Consider the following 21,265-nt stretch of genomic DNA (forward strand, 5'->3'; position numbering starts at 1 on the left):
TTTAAATTTATTTCCCTGCTATACATCCAGTCATTTTTGTTTAAGTCTACATCTTTTAAAATTGATCTTGGTGATTAAAAAATTATCATATATAAATCTAATGTTGGGTACTATTGATAATATCCACTTTATTACTCAATTTCTTTAGAAGGTAGAGTTTAACAGCCTTACCTATAAGATGACATGTCACATATGGACATAAGCTGCCATACAGAAGAGCTTAAGTAGGGACTTCCCTGGTGGTACGGAGGGTAAGAATCCACCTGCTAATGCAGGGGACACGGGTTTGATCACTGATCCAGGAAGATTCCACATGCCTCGGAGCAACAAAACTCATGTGCCACAACTACCGAGCCCACAGTCTAGAACCCAAGAGCTACAACTACTGAAGCCCATGCACCTGGAGCCTGTGCTGTGCAACAAGAGAAGCCTGAGCACCATGACTAGGGCGTAGCCCCCACTCTCCACAGCTGGAGAAAACCCGTGCACAGCAACGAAGACCCAGTGCTGAAAAGAATGTACAAAGGGAAATGTGAAGCAACCAGAACGGGGTTCAAATATCTCATTTTCTAGAGAAATAACATAGGTCTTGAGTTTTTCAGTCTGATGTAGCCACTAAAGGAGAACTCACATCTATCAGTCACCATTGTATTTTGGAGTGAGAAATCAAGATCTAAAACAGAGTCTAACTTAACAAATGGAAGTATTAATAGATATTTGCTGTAGCATTTTCTCTTTGAGAAATAAATGTCCTATGTGCTGTAGTATCAGCAGACTTCATTAAAATGTTTCTTATCCATAGATCTGAGCCATTTTAATAATTTATTTTTGGCTGTGCTGGGTCTTCATTGCTGCATGGGCTTTTTTTCTAGTTGTGGCGAGCAAGGGCTTCTCTTTGCGGTGGCTTCTCTTGTTGCAGAGCCCAGGCTCTAGAGCACAGACTGAACAGTTGTGGCACACAAACTTAGGTGTTTCAAGGCATGTGGGATCTTCCCGAATCAGGGATAAAACCTGTGTCTCACGCATAAGCAGGCGGATTCTTTACCACTGAGCCCTCAGGGAGGCCTGGATCTGACCCATTTTAGACAACTTTCTCAATATCTCCAGTTGTTTTCATGAACTGCTCACTTCCTTTTGTGTTTATTAGAGGTCCAAAAGTATTGCCAAGTCACTTTTCCCAGAAAGCTTTTGCACAGAGATGTTTAATTCTATGCAAAACAAGCCACTTGAGAAACTCCATTATCCTGGAGGGCAGTGATACTGAGGGCCACCCCATGGTTTAGTTAAGTGCAGGAAATAGTGCTTTATATTTGGAAATCCCAGAACTAGAAGAAGTTTTCTCTATGTAAGAATTTTCCATTCTGGAAGAATTAGAATGAGATGTCATTGCTAATTGGGTTAGAATAATCATAGCACTTACAGAAAATTGTTAAGGCAGTTTGCTATCTACAAGGGCTTGTTTGTGAGAAGACCATTTTTTTGGTCTCTTTTATTGTGCCCAGCTAACTAGATGTGGCCTTACACAGTGTCACAGTTTTCTGGGCACCACAGTTTTTCACCAGTGTAAAAGATTATGTGTGGTGTGAAGACACACAGCAGGCACATACAGACTCATAAATTACTGTCACCTTGGAATGCCATGGTGGCCAAAACCATTCTCTTTATTTCTATTATATAGATCCCAACCGAACATTTTTCTGTTTTTTTGTTTGTTTTTTTTTAATAGTCCAGAAAGTGAAAATAGAGGCTCCTACCAGTTAATCTGGAACTTTCCTAAGTTTTCTGCTCCCCTCCATGTTTGGTCCTCATCTCTCAGGCTATGACATAAGAGTAATGAAAGGTTGTTTCCATGAGCTTACTAACCATCTGTATTTCCTGTTTGTTCGTAGTTGGATTTGATCACAGATCTCTTGGGCACACCATCACTGGAAGCAATGAGGACGGCTTGTGAAGGCGCTAAGGCACACATACTCAGGGGTCCTCATAAACAGGTGAGAGGAGACAGAGGGGTCCTGTATTTGGTCACCACCTGTTTGGGCAGTTTCCCTCCCACAGAATAACAAGATGAGAATGTTTAAACAAAAACATTACATGTAGGTTTTATTAATTTTTTTATGTCATGGCCATAGGTAAAATGTTAAAATATTTGTCAAACCCAATAGGATATAGTAATTCCCAGTGCTGCAGGAGAAAGTATTTTTGTAGCACCTTTGCTAGTAAATGACCTCTTGCTTTGGTCTCCTGGTTTTTGCCATGTTGGGGACAAGTTACCAGGGGTGGAGCTTTGACCTCAGTATCATAACCTGGTATATGTGTATCAAGCTGTTGTTTCTCACATACTGAGCCAAAATATCCGGTATCTCTTGTTCCAGCCAGGAATGTGAAGCTGTTTCTATTGCACTCTTGCACTAACACAGAATCAGATGTGAATGTTGTTAGAAAAGAAGTATGAAGAGAGATTGCCAGATTTGCACTGATCAATATTACTTGCAACCAGCCAAGTCACTGCTGAGAAAGATGAGATGGTTATGATTTCCACCCTGTTGATTTAACAGCATTTTTTAGAAGCACTTTCCTAATCTTCTTTGGACAAAACAGCTTAATGATGTGAAGAGTGAGTAAGGGGAATACTTTTCCTAGGAACAACAAACCGAGACAGAGGGGAGAAGTCCTGACCAGGGAGCCTCAGCAACTCTTCCCTAGGCTTTGCCTTGCTTTCTTTTATAATGGGCATTGAGATGATCTGATTGATCATTAGAAGATCTGGTTGACGTAACTGATAGACCAAGTGACAGATGGAGTTTGGCAGGCCTCAGATTACCTGCAGGACGTTTGATCAAGGCGTTGCCTTTACTTTAGCGTTCCCTGTCTATGATTCTGGTGTGAATCTGGAGCTTCCATTTTCACAGGCAAAAAAGGCAGTGGGTAAAACGTGTTATCTTCTAAAACTAGCCTGAGCTAGTCATTGTAGATTTACTACTAGAGATGTAGGTCCTGGTGTTTTAAATAGCCCCCTGCTGGTTACATCTTTCTGAAATGATGGGGGCGCTGACTCCCTTAGAAGAGCACAGTCTCAACGTAGAGGAAGGTTCTGTATTAAAAGAAAGGTGTAACAAGATCTGTTATGTTCAATTTACTGGCCAGTATCAGGGGTATTAAACTAGTTTATCAATACCTGGCATATATACCTTCAAAGCAGATTTTTAAAAAATTTTGTTTGTATATTTGCAAGTAAATATGGGTACACGTAAAGTAAAAATTGTACAGAGTTAGTCATTCTCAGCTCCCCTACATCATCCGAGTCTCCTCTGGATTAATTTGAGAATATCTTTCCAGACATTTTTCTATGCCTTTACATATATTTGTACAAACAGAAATATATACTATTGTTTGTTGGGATTTTTTTAAAAATACACATATACAGAAGGAAAACCTCATTGGCTATCTTCTTAAAGTCACAGATTACTGCCTCAAATTAATATACTTATGTTGGTTGATTAATATACATCCTTCCAGGTGGTTTATCAGTCAGGATTCTTTCCACTGAAACTCAGTTAAAGCTGACTGAAGTCAAAAAGGATATGTAACTTAGGGCTCATATAACTGAAAAGTCTTGAGCTACCACTGACTTTGGGCTCTGCTGGATTCAAGTAGTCAAATGATATTTCATACCAGGAATCTGCCTCTCTTCTGTTCTGTTTTCCTGTATTTTGGCTTCATTTTCAGACAGGCTTTCCCCCTTGAGTTGGCCAAAATGGAGCCAATAATCTAAGCCTACATTCTATTAGCATATCAATCCTTCAAGAAAGAGCTTTCCCAGATAGATTAATAAAAATATTTGGAGGGTCTCTGATTCTGTTAGGAATGTACTTGGTCATGAGGAATAGAAAACCTTGCTTGTGTGTTAGTCGCTTAGTCATGTCGAACTCTTTGCGACCCCATAGACTGTAACCTGCTAGGCTCCTCTGTCTATGGAATTCTCCAGGCAAGAATACTGGAGTGGGTTGCCATTTTCTTCTCCAGGGGATCTTCCTGACCCAGGGATTGAACCTGAGTCTTCTGCACTGCAGGCAGATTCCTTACCATCTGAGTTTTAGGGAAATCCCAAAAACCTTGCTTATAATGATTTAAAGAAATAGAAGTTTATTTTTTCTTCATATCAAAAAGTCCCAGAGGTAGGCAGTCTGGTGATGGCATTGCAGCTCAATTATGTCATCGAGGATCTAGTTTTTTTCTTTCTTTTTTCACCTTTAGCATGTGACTTCATACTCTCTTGCCTATTGCCTCATAGTCACAAAATGACGCTAGCTTGTCCACAAATCATATCCATATTCAAAGCAAGAAAATGGAGCAAAGAGGAAGCACTAGCAGTATCTCTTCCTTTTCTCAGGAAAGCAAACGTTTTCCCAGAAGCCTGCCTAGTAAACCTCTGCTTATGTGTTACTGTCCAGAACTGTATGGCATGTGGCCTCCCAGAAGGCAAGAAAGGCTTTAAAAAAAAAAAAGTGTCTTTTCTATCCCAGTTATTAAGGGTAGATAAGGGATAAAAGGATTGGGAGGGTGTGTTAGGTTAGCCACCCATTGACCCATTGACTGTTCCCAACCTGTTTTAACTATGTACATCATCCTAGAAGCAGTGGTGGTGCTCAGGAGAATACATCATTTGATTGGCCAAGCCCTCTGCCCATCTTTGCAGTTGGGAGACTGAAATCAAGCCCCAGTTGAATCACTTGATCTGAGAGTGAGAAAAGGAGTTGGGTCCCTTAAGGTCAGGAAATCATGGGCAGAGAAAAACACTGGTATTTTCTATGCATTGTCTCTTTTCTACAACTCTTGACATGAGTTTGAGTAGGCTCCAGGAGTTGGTGATGGACAGGGTAGCCTGGTGTGCTGCAGTCCATGGGGTCACAAAGCGTCGGATGCAACTGAACTGAACTGAACTGAACTACAACTCGGGATCTCGGATGAAGGGAATCTTAGCTGCCATGGCCCAGGAGTCTATTAAGGCAGATACTTGTTGAGGCTCTGCCGTGTTGATAGGATTGAGAAGTCTCCTACCAGCCCTTAGTCCCTTTGTTCATCTCATAAGGTTTAGAGCTTCGTTTTCCCTCAGATTGTTCTCAGCTAATTGTGTCAGAAATAAGTAAAATATTTTCACGAGGCGAAAATAGTTCTAGCTCCTGTCAGGGACTTTATCTTCCAGTTAAGAGAATGAGAGTACTCTCGAGAGTTCACGCAGCTCAAACTTCTTATTTTTCAGATGGGGGTTCTTTTGTATAACCCCAAAGTGCTCACCATAGTGCACTGCGCACAGTGTAGCTCAGTTCACGCTGCCGACTGAGCGCGGCTTCTCTGCTGCCAGGTAAAGACTGTCAGGAGTCTCCAGCAGGCCTTGCACAGCCTGGCTGACTCTGCTGTGGTGACCACACTCGGAAGTCTCTTGATAACTGTGGCATCTATCACCTAGGGCCTCTCGCTCAAGCCAGAGGCTCATCCTTGCTTCATTTACTGGCAATTACTCAGTCATCACTGGAGCACTCTTCATAAACCTTCCTGTCCTCGTGACTCAGCATGGCACCCGCTCACTCCTACATGGCCTGAGTGACTCACAGACTTGAACAACAGAAAATGGACCCGTATAAAATGGACCCATATATTTTAGAGGGAGAAAAGTAATGTGTGTGAGTACTGGGGGAATTGGCAGAAACTTTTTTCCAAAGGAGATGTTTAAGGCATGTTTCTAAGCATTCTGGGCTTCCTCATGGTTCAGCAGTAAAGAGTCCACCCACAATGCAGGAGACGCAGGTCGAGAAGATCCTCTAGCGCAGGACATGGCAACCCACTCCAGTATTCTTGCCTGGAGAATCCCAGGGACAGAGGAGCCTGTCGGGCTACACTCCATGGGGTTGCAAAGAGTCGGACGTGACTGAAGCAACTGAACAGCAGCAGCTAAACTTATTTTTTCTCTTATTCAAATTGATTCTGTTGCACCTGATGAGAAATATAAACTTCTTAGCATTGGCTCCACAGAGTGCAGCAAAAAAAGAAAGAAATGCAGCATTTGTAGTATTGCATCTTTCCTGTGGAGCCAATGCTAAGTTATTGATAGTTATCATTTGGGAGAAGTACTGGCATGGCCGAACTGACTCTTCTTTTTCTCTGGGCCTCTTCTTAACATGCATATAAAAACACAGAAAAGGAGAAAGTATATCAAATGACTGTTAAGGCTGAAATGAAACTTAGGATTATTTTTAGTGTATTTGTTGGAGTGTACTTCTATAAAGAAGAATATTGGGGGGAGGGTGAATTTGTAATATTTCAGGTAGCCTTAAACATCCACTCTTGATTTTCACAAATTCTCCATCCCATATCCATTTGTCCTCTGGTCATAAATTTTGCCTTCTAATTTGTCTTAGATCCTCTAATCAGTGACCTCTGGAACGCTTGTTCTTATGTTTTTCTTAACCAGAGAGGTGTTAATCATCTTTGTTGTCTCAGCATCTATCCCAGGACCTGGCACTGTGTGGATGTCAGGATTAGCAGCGATGTTGGTAGGTAGGCAGGTCTGTACTGGTGTAGTCTAATGGATGAGAGCCAAAGCAAGTTACTTACCTGAGCCTAGTGATGGCAGAGTTAGAATTTGAAGCCACATCTTCTAGTACTTATTCCAGTATTAGTATTAGTATTAGTATTCCCTTCCTTAAGCTATAACCTGCCTCTACCACAAAAGTGGAATGAGGGGTAGATTCACTGTGAGAATGGAAGGGAAAGAAATGCTTATGGGGAGACATTTTGGTCAGTAGAAACTGGCTGGAATTTGGCTGCCAAACTACACAAGTCAGTGAAAAAGAGGACAACTATTCACTTAAACCAAGAATCAGAATCTTTGAAGAATATCAAATTACTTCATTTTACACAATTAAAAAATTCTTAGAGAAAATATGTGTAAGTTAAATCATAAGTTAAAACCTCTTTCCCACACTCTGCACAACCCCCACTCATCTTGACTAATACAAATAATTTTAGAGCTGCCATAGACTTAGATATTTACTCCTTGGTAAATGCACCAAGGAGTAGTGAACTGGTCTACACATATCTGAATGCCAACTTTCTATGAGTTTTGTGAGCATAGTCCTCTTTATCTGTAGTGATCCTATCAAGTATTGTACAGTTAGAACTAAACTTCAGAGATTGTTTAGTCCAACCTCCTCATTTTAGGGAACTGAGATTCAGACGTGTTGATCTAGTTAGTGAAGTAGAACTCCCATTTCCTTTTATCTCCTGTTAACTCGTGATCCTAAAGAAAACGTTTGTAAGGTGAATAATTACCCCCTGATGATTCTGAAGTGTCGTCTTGTTCTTGTTGGATTTTCCTATACAATTTAACTGTTGGAAGGAGGCAGATACATAGAATACTTGATGCTAGTAGTTATCATAGCAGAATTCTAAGGCTGTGATCAAGATACAAGGGGACCTTTCAGTGTCACTTGAGTGAGAGACAGAGCAGTGACACCATTCATCTGCCAAGCAGCAAAATAACTGCTTTATAAGCTCTGTGGCTTCTATGCTCATTAGAATCATCTCCCTGCCTCAGTGCAAAAGGGTTAGATACAGGTGTGTGGATATACCTGCCCCTGATTAATACAAAAGACAATTATTGAGTGAGTAATCAGTGCTAAAGGCAGTACGGCTGGAACCTGCAAAAGCAGTGTCATACTTTCTTAGAAGACTCTGTAATCTCCTGAGTATCCTAAAGCTCCTTCAGCGTTTTAGCAACTTTATGGTAACATTGACATAAGACATCGTTCACATGCTTATTTGCACAGTTTGCTTGCAAGTGGCCAAGGTTGTAAATCTTTTCTCCCATCCCTCGGCATGTTTGGTCTTCCCTTGCCAAAGCGTGTATAATATAAGGCTAATTAGGGGTTTCATATTTGCAGGATTACCTTTCAGTTTTCATAGGCTCTTTTGTGCTCTGACCTTCAATGGGTAATCATGCAATATAAATTATGCACTGAAAGTCAGTTGCTGCTTGTGAAGACTGGTTAATGAGGGGAATACTCACCTCCTTTGAGTTGAGATTTCTCTGCGCACACCTTTAGAGCTGGGTACGTACCTTGTCATACATCGGCTGTATCCCACATCTACTTACACAAAGACTTACTCACTTATTTGAATTATTTTTTTGCAGCCATCTCTTCCTGTGCTTTATACCCTGTCTAGCCAGGCTACACATGAAGCTGTTCATCTCCTTTGTAGGATGTTGGTCTTTGATCCAGTAAGTAGTGTTTGTTTTTATATTATTTTAATGAATTAAAAACGTGTTCTAGGAAAAACATCCTGGCTTTGAGTAGATGGGCAATGTAAATAATGACTTTTTAAAAGATAACTCATGTAACTGAGGGCTGAAGTTTATCATGCTCCCCCATCACAAAGAAGTTCGAGTAGTAACACATAATACTAGGTGAAGAGAGAGAAGGAAGGGCATCATCCTTATTTATCTCAATATTTGTAAAAGGAGTTTGACACCAGTCTAAATTAGGGGAAAAATTTTTAGCATTATTTGAAAAAAATCTGCCCATTGTATTGCATAAGGAAGTGTTTACTCTAGGTTTTCAGTTCAGTCGCTCAGTTGTGTCCAGTTCTTTGCGACCCCATGGACAGCAATGCCAGGCTTCCCTGTCCTTCACCAACTCCTGGAGCTTGCTCAAACTCATGTCCTTTGAGTAGGTGATGCCATCCAATCATCTTATCCTCTGTCATCCCCTTCTCCTCCTGCCTTCAATCTTTCCCAGCATCAGGGTCTTTTCCAGTTTGTCAGTTCTTTGCATCAAGAGGCCAACGTATTGGAGCTTCAGCTTCAGCATCAGTCCTTCCAGTGAGTATTCACGGCTGATTTCCTTTAGGATGGACTGGTTCGATCTGCTTGCAGCCCAGGGCACTCTCAAGAGTCTTCTCCAACACCACAGTTCAAAAGCATCAATTCACAGAGTGAAGTAAGCCAGAAAGATAAACACCAATACAGTATACTAACACATATATATGGAATTTAGAAAGATGGTAACGATAACCCTATATGCAAGACAGAAAAAAAGATACAGATGTACAGAACAGACTTTTGGACTCTATGGGAGAAGGCGAGGGTGGGATGATCTGAGAGAACAGCATCAAAACATGTATGTTATCAAGTGTGAAACAGGTCGCCAGTCCAGGTTGGATGCATGAGACAAGTGCTCGGGGCTGGTGCACTGGGATGACCCAGAGGGATGGGATGGGGAGGGAGGTGAAGGGGGGTTCAGGATGGGGAACACATGTAAATCCATGGCTGATTCATGTCAATGTATGGCAAAAACCACTACAATATTGTAAAGTGATTAGCCTCCAACTAATAAAAATAATTGGGGAAAAAAACAAAAGCATCAATTCTTTGGTGCTCAGCTTTCTTTATGGTCCAACTTTCATGTCCATACATGACTACTGGAAAAACCATAGCTTTGACTAGACAGATCTTTGTTGGCAAAGTAGTATCTCTGCTTTTTAATATGCTGTCTAGGTTTATCACAGCATTTCAAATGGTGGCTTTTCTAAATGCCATTTTTAGACTTGACTCCTCTGAGGCAAAGTTCATTTCTTCATTTATTCATTCATCTGAAGGGTATTTATCACATCTGTGCCAATAACTATTGTCAAAGAAGATTTTTTTAAATGGAAGCATTTAGAAAAGAAAAATTTTACTTGCCAAGAGTACATGGAAGTCACCAAATACAAAACATAACATATTAAAAGGGAAAAAATACCCAAAAATTACCAATTAGGTTTACACTGGTTTTTTCACAGTGAGAAAACAGTAACTTTCTCACTAATTATTAAATCCACAAAGGTTAGAACAAAGATTAGGGATAAAAATGATTTGTTAGAGTGTGTCCAGATCTGTAAGAAACAGGGTTCTTTTATTTGGGGGACCAGAATGCTAGCAAGGTCATGCTCAAAATCCTCCAAGCCAGGCTTCAACAGTATGTGAACCGAGAACTTCCAGATGTTCAAGCTGGATTTAGAAAAGGCAGAGGAACCAGAGATCAAGTTGTCAGCATCTGTTGGATCATAGAAAAGCATGAGAATTCAAAAGAACATCTACTTTGCTTCACTGACTATGCTAAAGCCTTTGACTGTGTGGATCACAACAAACTGGAGAATTCTTCAAGCAATAGGAATACCAGACCACCTTACTGCCTCCTGAGAAACCTGTATGCAGGTCAAGAAGCAACAGTTAGAACTGGACATGGAACAGCAGACTGATTCCAAATTGGGAATTGGGAAGGTTGTATATTGTCACCCTGCTTATTTAACTTATGTGCAGAGTATATCATGCAAAATGCTAGACTGGATGAAGCACAAGCTGGAATCAAGATTGCTGGGAGAAATATTAACAGCCTCAGATATGCAGATAACATGACCCTTACAGCAGAAAGTGAAGAGGAACTAAAAGAGCCTCTTGATGAAGGTAAAAGGAGGAGAGTGAAAAAGCTGCCTTAAAACTCAACATTCAAAAAAGAAAGATCATGGCATCTGGTCCCATCACTTCATGGCAAATACATGGGGAAACAATGGAAACAGTAAAAGACTTTTATTTTCTTGGGCTCAGATGGTGACAGGAGCCATGAAATTAAAAGATGCTTGCTCCTTGGAAGGAAAGCTACGACAAACGTGGACAGTGTACTAAAAAGCAGAGACATCATTTTGCCAACAAAGGTCTGTCTAGTCAAAGCTATGGTTTTTCCAGTAGTCATGTATGGATGTGAGAGTTGGTCCATAAAGAAGGCTGAGCACCAAAGAACTGATACCTTTGATCCATGGTGTTGGAGAAGACTCTTGAGGGTCCCTTGGACTACAGGGAGATCCAACCAGTCAATCCTAAAGGAAATCAGTCCTGAATAATTATTGACGGACTGATGCTGAAACTGAATACTTTGGCCACCTGATGCAAAGTTGGATATGCAGTCATATCCAACTGACTCATTGGAAAAGACCCTGATGCTGGGAAAGATTGAAGGCAGGAGGAGATGGGGACAACAGAGGATGAGCTGGTTGGATAGCATCACCAATTCAATGGGCATGAATTTGAGCAAACTCTGGGAGATGGTGAAGGACAGGGAAGCCTGGCATGCTGCAGTCCATGTGGTCGCAAAGAGTCAGGCACAACTGAGTGGCTGAACAAGAACCAATCAGAATGATCAAGTTATTTCTGTCACATCTTGTGGTACAAAGTGGATTTTTTGTTTGGTGTTTTCCTTTTGTTTGTTTCCTTTGGTATGTGAGGTTCTTAGTGATCAGGAAGCAAGACAAAGTGGCCGTTCTTTGGCATAGCCCCTCCTTGTGGTCAAGTTCATGCCATTAAGGACAGTTTCAGCCACATAACTTGCTGAGTGAGCTGGTGATTTAGTGTCATTAGTTTGATATTTTATTTGGCAAGTTTATCTGTATAGCTTTCACAGGAGACTTTGATTAATACATAAAGACCGTTTGTATGGTTAACAAAACTAGAGGCACATGAATTTCAGGTTTCAGAGGTAATTTCTGTCCGCCCATAGAGGATTTTCTAAAGGCCCTGAGGTTAAATTTACTTTTATGTGTCAAGCATATGTTACTCTCTTTATTAGTTCTACTTAGATTAGGAATGAGGAACCATGTAATTCACCTGTCCCAGGTTTTACCTGCAGTTCTTGTAGCTGTAAGGTATCCTCTTTCTCTGAGATCCCACGTTTATTAATGACTATGACCTGCTGAGAGCTCGTAGTCTTTACAGCTCTAGGGCCCAATTTCCTAAGCCACAGAGTGGATGCCACGCTCATCTCCCCAGAGGCCTTTCAGATATCAGTTCTGCATGTGAAATGTAGTCCTTATTCTTCAACAGTGGGATTGTCACTCTTAATTAAATGAAACTTGTGGTGTGGTCATAGTTACAAATTAGATTTATCTACAAAAAGGAGGTTTGATTTATCTAGTAAGGAGGACAGGGTCTTACTGAATTTAGTTTATGATTGATTTATTAAGGATTCTTTTCTTTGTAGTTATGAGAGTTCTGTATCTAGCTTAAAGAATGTTTCATTCTGATTTTGTCCTGTTAAATTTGAGAGGTAGTGATACATTAGAAAGAAAGAAGATTTTTTTTTTAAAAGCCATTAAAATAGAACATTAACCATAATTAAATAAGTTTATTTAATCCATCTAGTCTGAAGTAGTTGATTCTTACTTTGTTGGTCTTGGGTTAAGCAGTCTATTACCTTGTGTCTGCTCCTCGTGGCTAACTGTGGTGATGATAATCAGCTGTTACCCATGAGTTTGTACCCCAAAGACAATAGTCAGGAGTGCCTGATAACATTTCTTTACGGAGATCCTTGTGATGGTTCATATGGAAGACTCTATTCCTGATCTTTATCTTGTAGCAGGAGCCTTTAGGCAAATACAAGGAAAAAGCAGAAACAACCAGGGGATGATAAGATGAAAGGGCACTGGTTCTTTTATTATAATAATACCGACAGTACTGAAAAGGATGGAGTACAATAAATAACTTTAAAAGATGTAATTAACTATTACCTCAAAATAGTGAAGACATTGAACAAATCTCCAGAGACCTTAATTTGTCTAAAGACAATAAACAGTTGTAAGCAATATTTTAAAAGTACAACAATAATTATTAGGAATTTAGACAATTATTCACTTTTTTCTCTTGATGAACAAAAGCATATCTGTTTTCTAACACACACATCTTTCCTTCATCACACATTCCTTTATGCTTTTTAAACACATATGTACTTTAACCCAAAGGTATTTGCCATCTTTTTTTTTAACTGTTTGTTGATGGCTGCTAAATAATATATTAATTAAGAGCCTAGGTATATTAAAATTATGTTGCCCATATATCCAAAGACCACATATTAACTCAATATTAGTAAGGTCTTAATGTTAACTAAGAATTAGGAGTTTAAATTTTAAGTTAACTCATTAAGTCTTTAGAATTTTTAGCATACAAAAGACAAATTTCATTTTAGAAACACATTACCTATTATCATTTATCTAATTTAGTTGAACACATAATTTTTCCAGTAGGAAAAAAATTCAAAATGATTAGGCTTTTTATGAGGGTAAAATCCTAAAACTTATAGAAACCAGAATATTGTATTAGCATTATTTGTACATGACAGTAAAATCAGAAAGAAAACAGGCGGGTGTATTTAAATTTTTATTAACTATTAACTCATACTGATTTGTCCAAAGAGTCATCTTGTATATAATTATGAAAACTTTTAAGTTGTTTATGAGAAATATTTTGCTTACTTTGTGGTCTAGTAATTAAGTAATAGTATTATTTTAACTCACAATTAATGCTTTTTTAATTTTTGAGTTACAACTTGAGCAAGAAAAAATTTCTAAAGAGCCAAAATACTTCATTCATAAGGAAGAATAATGTTTTTATATCTTTCCATTTCTTTTTATAGCCTTTAACATGTTATTATTGTTTCTAAAAGCCACTTGCAATAGGAGTTGGCTCCATTTGATTTTAAGAGATCTCATAATATGATGTATTAACTCCTCTCAGAAGTATACAAAGTACATCCATTTATATTTGTAAAATGGAAAATTGTATCACTCTTATTCAAAACTTAGAAGAGCCAATTTTGATAAAGCAACAAAATTGCATAAAAACAAGTATCCATACCTGTTACAAACGTTGATCAAGAAACAAGATGTAATTAAGACATAGAGGACATAATTGTGCAACATCAGATACTTCAAACGAACATCACTATTAAATCTGAGAAATTCTGTGATTTTTTTTTTTCACTTCAGTTTTATAGGATAGTTTTTCAGTGTTCATACCCTTACAAAGTGACAGTCTCCTTTCTTTAACTTTGTTTCAGAAGTCCCAAAGAGACTTTAATTTGTTTAGAGAAATGAAAATTGATCATTGCATGCTAGGGTTTGATTTGCTCTTTGCTCAAAGGCTTTTCTTTTGTAAGGTGAGACACGTCAGCGGACCTGGTACTAGTGCACAAGACAGACAGACACAGAGCATGCCATCCGTAGTTAGGGAACACCAGAATCTCTTCAGGTGTGCATCTGAAATCCCAGGAAATACCAGAAGCCCCAGACAAAGACTAACAGTGAGACCAGATTCCATCTGCCGGTGCACAGCTGACAGGGACCCAGTTTCTGACATCTGCCCCTGACAGAAATGACTGCAAGGTTGTATGATAAAACCCAGATTTAATCACTGCTGCCACCAGCTTGGACACGATCAGCCATGCTCAGTCAGAAACAGAAATAGACTTGGCTGGTAACCAGATAATGGGCAAAAGCCAAAGAGCTCTCAACCCCGCACCTGAGACTGGCTGGAGATGCTGTGGACTCAGAGGGGTCCAGACCCAGGCAAGGTATCCTGTCCTGTATTTTTTGGTTCTGACATTAGACCTTGATCCCAGCGGAAGAGCCTCTGGGAATAGTTGGACTCATTTAGGAAAAAAGAAAAGGTTTAGTTGCTAAGCATGTTAGTGTCAGACTTCAGAAAGGCTATGTCACCAAATAACAAAACACAACAAGCAGCAAAAGGAACAAGACCGGGTTGTAAGATTTACATTCAACTCTTCTTGGTAGATCAACAGCTGATTTCTCTTGTTAGCGTATCCCAAAAGGTCATGACGTGCCTTTTTAATATAGCATAGCAAAAACTCAGAGATAATGTGTTTTTCTAGGGAATCCAGGTTTAGGGGAATATTTAGCGTTCTATTATTTGAGGGGCCAGAATCAGTTGGAGGATCCAGTTATTCCGGGTTTGAATGCAAATGGTTTTCTCTTTCTTAGTTGTGTCATATGAAGTGCTGGCAGACTGGAAGCAGGGCAAAGGGTCAGTTTGTGTTCTACTCTCTGCTACTGAGTCATCCTTAAATCCTTTAAAATCCACTTTCTCTCAGTAGTACTGACATATCCACTGAGCTACAAGAAGGGACAGCTTTATTCTTTTTTCGTGGAGAAGCGAGTTTGAAAGTTTATGGTGTATGTAACTGGAAACTGGTACACTCAGTATTCTGATCTGAAGTGCCAGAAAACCCCAGGCTGCTGATACTCACACTGGGATGGGTATCAAAACATGGCATGCAGGCTATTAGCTGCTGCCTAACCCCAGCAGCTTTCAGTCAGGCTTTTGCTCAAGTTGATTTGGTACCCAGGAAGATGAAGTTTCAAGCAGCTTTGTAAAATTGCCACCATGATCACATCTCTTCTAAGTGCTGAAACATATTTAGAAAATACAACTGTTACTTAAAATGTAAATGTACCCCTTCCAAAGCATTGCATATTTAAATGTCATGATATTTATCATTTTTGACCCTGCACACATCTATTTCAAGGTAGGAAACTTTTCAGGATTTTAGCAGAAAGTCATTTCTAAGTGCTTTCTGGTTGCGTGTGGTGGTTTATAACAGTAGCTTCTTGTCTTACGTCAAAAACTCCCTCTACTGCTATATTACCGGCCTCTAAATTCAATTATCCTCTTAACCCTCAACCATCTGCAGTCACCCCTCTATGCAGGATGTACTGTAAATTAAGTGTAAGTTGTGTAAAGCAGCCACTGTGGCTCATGAAAGACCCCTGTATGGACAGTTCTGTTTATCTGTAGTGTTGATGTGCTGGTCTCTCAATTTTATTTCAGTCCAAAAGAATATCCGCTAAGGATGCCTTAGCCCACCCCTACCTAGATGAAGGGCGACTACGATATCACACATGTATGTGTAAATGTTGCTTTTCCACATCTACTGGAAGAGTTTATACCAGTGACTTTGAGCCCGTCACCAACCCCAAATTCGATGACACTTTTGAGAAGAACCTCAGTTCTGTTCGACAGGTTAAAGGTGAGTGTGTTTTTTGGCCTTCCGCCAGGTGAGATGACTATAACAACATTTTCTGTTATGTGACTGTGGAAAATTGAGGTCTGGATGATGATCAAAGCTCCTTTGTATGTTTATTTTTAAAAACTTGCATATAGCCGTTTGTCCAGAGTATATAAGCCAAGAAAGCTATGTGTGTTATAAAAACATTGATTTTATATCCAAGGGAAGGTCTGGCAGAGGAATGAACATTTTGTTCTTGTTTTTAAAGCTGACTTACTGTGACTCAATATATTTAATATGTATTCACTCAGTGTGGTTGCATGGAATGAGACATATTGGACTTTTTTATATAACATGCAAAGCTTTAAAAAGAATAAACAGCCACTGAGGGAATCATTCCTTAGATGATGACAAGAAGGGGATTTCCGATAGTCTAGTCATAAAATTTCCTGACGAGATCTCCTGTTGGGGTGGAGGTTAATGACATCCAAAATTCTGAGTGGTTTTAAGTGTCTGCTGTAGGACATTTTAGAAAAGAATTGTCCCCAAAGTGACCAGCCTGAAACTATGTACCTAAATACCAACTGAAGTTTTTTAAGTGATTTTCAAAAAAGCAATAATTAACCAGCAGTTTAGAAGAGTTCATTTATAATGCCAACCCAGTAGAGGCACTCTCAAATTTATACACTATTTTACACCTCCCACGGGTGGGATTTCCAGCCCCTGTAATGCCACTTTGAGGGGGTTGGCCTGCGTTTAGCAGCACCTGTCGTCTCGGTTTCAGGAAAGTTCCACTGAATTCTGCCTGAGAGAGGACGTGTGTGTTTGATTTAACTAAACCACTAGGAAACGCCATTCAGATGCTGACTAGAGTTAACCCAAGAATCCACTGCTCCCAGGCCTGCACATTGGCATGGGTTGTATGATGTTTGTTTTCTCCACAGAAATCATTCACCAGTTCATTTTGGAACAGCAGAAAGGAAACAGAGTGCCTCTCTGCATCAACCCTCAGTCTGCTGCTTTTAAGAGCTTTATTAGGTAACTATATGTAACTCTAACTTCCTTATTAGAATTAAAAAGATGCCACTGTGAGTTTGTTATTCAGCATATTTCTTGTTTTATTTAGATTAGATAACATGAATAAAAGGTCCAACAGAAAGTTCCTATTATGAGTTTTGGCTTTAGTCAAAAGCACATGTAAAATGTGAACATGTGTTTCCACTCTCGCTTCAGCTCACTGTGGTTGCCTTGGCAGTTTTTCCCCAGATGACCATTATGCTGCCTGATCAAGTGTGTGGGGATCTTCCTTCTGCAGCAGCCACTGTGCTGGAGTTGGACGTGGTCACCTCGGTTCCCACTGCCATCCCCACCACCTTAATGATAACTGCAAGCAAGAAAAGCATATGTTATAGGTGGACTGCTGATATATCCTATTTAGAAGAGAAGCCAACAGTCTGATTGGCTCAAGAGCTATAATCCTCCTCTAGAACCTAGCAAGCCTCATTTTGTGTTTGTCCTTTTCTCCTTCATTTCTTTTCCCTGACTCCTTGTATCAGTCATGGTCCACCAGGAGAAAGAAACCCACCTAGTCATACGACAGGGAAAATTTAATAACAAGCATTAACTAGGAAAAGATGGCTAATCACTCAAAGGCATGGAAGAGGATGCTGAGGAGTCCGAAGTAGCAAATGCAGAAAAGCAAGCACTCCCTCTGGACCAAGGGAGAGTGAACAGAAAGAAACAGAACTCAGAGGAAACCCCTCCACCCCAGGCTAATAAGATTTGGACCTCTTTGGAGAGCAGCTAGCTGCCACAGGAACACAGCATTGAGGGTGGTGAAGAAACTCTCAAAAGGGGTGGGCTGAGCTGGTGCGTCAGAGAGCCTGCTGGGAGCAGAGAAAGTTTGGGTAGACCAAAGCCCCTCCAAAAAAAGAAAAGGCACACCGGAACCTGGAGGAAAGCCGCTTCCTAATGCTGCGGCCTTGCAGCACCCCTCTAGCGCCCTCTGTTGACAAAGGCTCACATCAGGCCGGGTGGCAAAGGAAAAAGGTGCACTGGTCTGGCCGGGGTGTCACAGAGCAGCGTGTAGGGGGCTTTGATCTGAGAGGCCACGCTCTTCTTGCCCTTCTCCCACTCCTTCTTCCGCTCCTCCTCGCTTTTCTTTCCCTTCCCCTCACACTTCCTCCTTTTAAGTGGCCTGGATATAGTGTTGAAGGGGATCGAATTTACTGAACCAAGGTCAAGAATTTTTTAAGTCATCTTTCATTCCTTCCATGTATGCTTCTGTAGAAAGAAGGAATGAAGTTGCATTTTTACATCTCTATGGTTTTAAATTACTGTTTTAAATTTTTCCCTAAGAGTCAGTGACCCAGTCAATCAGGTGTTTTAATACCTTTCAGGTGCAAGTTATTAATTATCCTGGGCCCCAAGGAAGCAGAGTGACACCAGCCTCCTCGAGTCTATAATCTTAGTTGGCAACATTAGAGAGAGCTGTGAAATAACGACAAAACAGATCTGTGGATAACAAGTGCTAAATGATTATCAATTAAAACTTGATAAAAGAATGCTTATGAGGCTCATTCAAAATAGGTCCCCACTTAAAATAACCTTATTCTGAGAAGCTACTTTTAAATGGATAATTCTGTATCCTTTAATGTTATTTTCCCAATTGATTATAGGCATTATTACTTATAATAGCTTCCATTCATATTAGGAAGTAGGCACCATGAAAAACACTTTACACAGACTCATTTATTCAACCCCATATCCTCTGGAGGTGGACAGATGCACCGTTAGAGAAGTGAAAAGAAGTAAAACTCCAGGAATGGACTTGACCCTATTTTTTTTTTTAGAGGAAGTGGGGAACAGGCAGCAGTGAATTGCCCTTTGTGGTGCTTACAGCCAGCTCACCGTGTCTCCGTTCTCTTCCAGTTCCACTGTTGCTCAGCCGTCTGAGATGCCCCCATCTCCTCTGGTGTGGGAGTGACGGTGGAAGATAATGTACTACTGAAGATGTTATGTAGCTCTCCACTGGAGTCTGGGATTTGCAATTCTGGAGGTTAATCATGCTTGTACTGTAATTTTACTAATGAAGTTTTAAATTAACAACCACTACTTGTATGATAGGAATAATATTTAGAAATGTTACTAGACTTTTAATCTTGTAAAGTGGTTGTGCTTTTAGAAGAAAAAATATTTTACCCAGAGTTGCACATGTTTTATGAATTTAGTGCAGCTGTTATGGCTCACCTCAGAACAAAAGAGAATTGAACCAAATTTGGGAGTTTGGGGTTTTTGTGTTTGTTTTGTTTTTTCTTTTTTAAAAATATGAAGTGAGATTGTTCACACACACACACACAAAGGACAGTCATACATTTTGATATTTGAGCCATTCCTGAAAATTTGGGGTTTTCTAAAACAAAAGAATCTAGAAACCTTGCCTGCGACCAATCATGGAGCCACGTGAGCTGATCGTGGCTGCACCTGGGGGGGTGGGGGAGGGGGGCATGCCACCTAATGATCAAGCCCTATAATTAGCTTCTCATTAGAGCCGTGACGGTGATGTGTGCTGTCTAAAATCCAATGTTGTGGGTAGAGAGAATGAGTTTGTGACTAGGAGAGACTAAACTTTTGTTTTCCTTACCCAGTATAAATATATATATATATATTTAATCTATTTTTATTAGAAGTTTTTCTGCTCTTTCTTACATAAAAGAATCCCCAAGCATGCATCTTTCATGTGTGTAAATAATTCATTTCTGGGCTAATTTCAAAAGAATCCCAACATTGCTGTATAGAGAGAGAACTAGCTTGCACATTTTAGGTCTGTGAAATTTTGTGAGACTTTTCCTGCACTGGACAGTAAAAAAAATAAATAAAGATAAAAACAAATTTAAAAAAAATTTTAAGCCACAAAAAAAGGCACATAGGGAATTATGTCAAATGTGTTTGTGTCCTTAGGCAAAGCTGTGGGAGTCTTGAAATGTCACAGTAGTAAATAACTTATTACTTTTTGACAAATTTTTTTTTCTGTTGGAACACTGAATTCTTCTGTGCATATGTATATATGAATACAAATTGAAGGCCTCTACCTCCTGGAGTTATACAACTTGGCTTGTTTACCTCCACATGCTGATGATGACTATTTTTTTTTTTTTAAGTTCAATGTGGAGACTTGAAACTTGAATGTCCCTTCCAACTTTTATATTAAAAATAAAAAGACAAGAAAATTGAAGATCGTTTTTCACCTGTACAAGGAATACTAATGGATCGTCTTAAAATTGGTCTAGGAAAAAACCTTGGTGTGTGTTATGGACAATTAACTGTTAAAGTTATTGTAAGTTATCTGTATTTAGCAGAGTATTTTCATCTTGAGTGATCTGAGCTGAATTTGAAGACTATTAATAAGTTATGTTTGGAAGTTTTAACTTCAATGAAGTAATTATTTGCTGTGAAAGAAACAAACATTGAATTACTAAACAAAGATGGTGCAATATCTTTGTTTTCTTTTTACGAGGCTCCTGAGAATCAACCCAACTGAAGCATTTCAATTCACTTGAATGAGAAACGTGTTTAGTATCAAAAGAGCCCAAGAAGACACTGGTGTGAAAGGTACAATCTCAGAGGTTGGTCAGTTACCGTGGCACACTTACTGGTCACTTTGTACAATGTAGATTTGAAGTACAGTGGTGAAAACATTAAATGTGACATTTGAAAAAGATGCGTCAGCCGCTTTATTTCAATTCCTTTATTTTCTCTTCAGTACAGCCTGCAGCCTGCATTTGCAAAGTTTTGAGACATTACCTATTTATATTTCCATTTCAATTTTTGAGGAAATTAGTTGTGGGTTTTTGGTTATTTTTAAACCTTCTCAGAGACTTTAAATTGCCAAAAACATACTCAGAGATACTGTGATTTAAATGTATACAATTTGAACGTCTTTCCAGACCTTAGAGTCTGTCTAACCCAGTGGTTTTCGAATTTTTCTTAATCCTATTTTCATGTGAAATCAAACTCCAATACAGTAGAGTCCATTATATTAAACAAAAGTGGACTGCTCCGGAGCAGCAGACTGCTTAGGGGGCTTGACCCCTCCCTCCACTTCCTTACTGCCTCCTGCCCCTGGCATCCCAGAGGTACTTCCGGCTAAAGAAGTAGGCCCAGCTGGGTGGTGATGTGATCAAGACACAATGCCAGACTGCCTGTCTGGTACCAGTCTATCGTGTTAGACTGCCTAACTTAAGAATACGTTCCCTGAGGCTGGATAAAACAAGAATACTCTTGGGGTTGTAGATATCATGTGTACTTCTTCATAGGTATTAGAGAAAACTTGTTCATCTAACCAGGGGATTTGTGCCTTATTCTTTAATTTAAAATTGTTG

The 21,265-nt window shown here is 39.6% G+C and overlaps 1 protein-coding gene across 2 annotated transcripts in view; it reads left to right on the forward strand.

Annotated features, from left to right (window-relative positions):
• Nucleotides 1-20,604, forward strand: part of NLK (nemo like kinase) — a 124,088-nt gene extending 103,484 nt beyond the window's left edge. Inside the window, exons 7-11 of one of the 2 annotated variants that reach the window (XM_043903150.1) lie at nucleotides 1,890-1,991; nucleotides 8,192-8,278; nucleotides 15,707-15,905; nucleotides 16,829-16,922; nucleotides 18,816-20,604. In XM_043903150.1, coding sequence (XP_043759085.1) covers nucleotides 1,890-1,991; nucleotides 8,192-8,278; nucleotides 15,707-15,905; nucleotides 16,829-16,922; nucleotides 18,816-18,870 — 537 coding nt within the window. In that variant the 3' untranslated portion in view covers nucleotides 18,871-20,604. The other variant, XM_043903149.1, reaches the window with a different exon arrangement.
• Nucleotides 20,605-21,265: the final 661 nt, after the last annotated feature.

Source organism: Cervus elaphus, chromosome 5, assembly GCF_910594005.1.
Source record: "Cervus elaphus chromosome 5, mCerEla1.1, whole genome shotgun sequence".
NCBI lineage: Eukaryota > Metazoa > Chordata > Mammalia > Artiodactyla > Cervidae > Cervus > Cervus elaphus.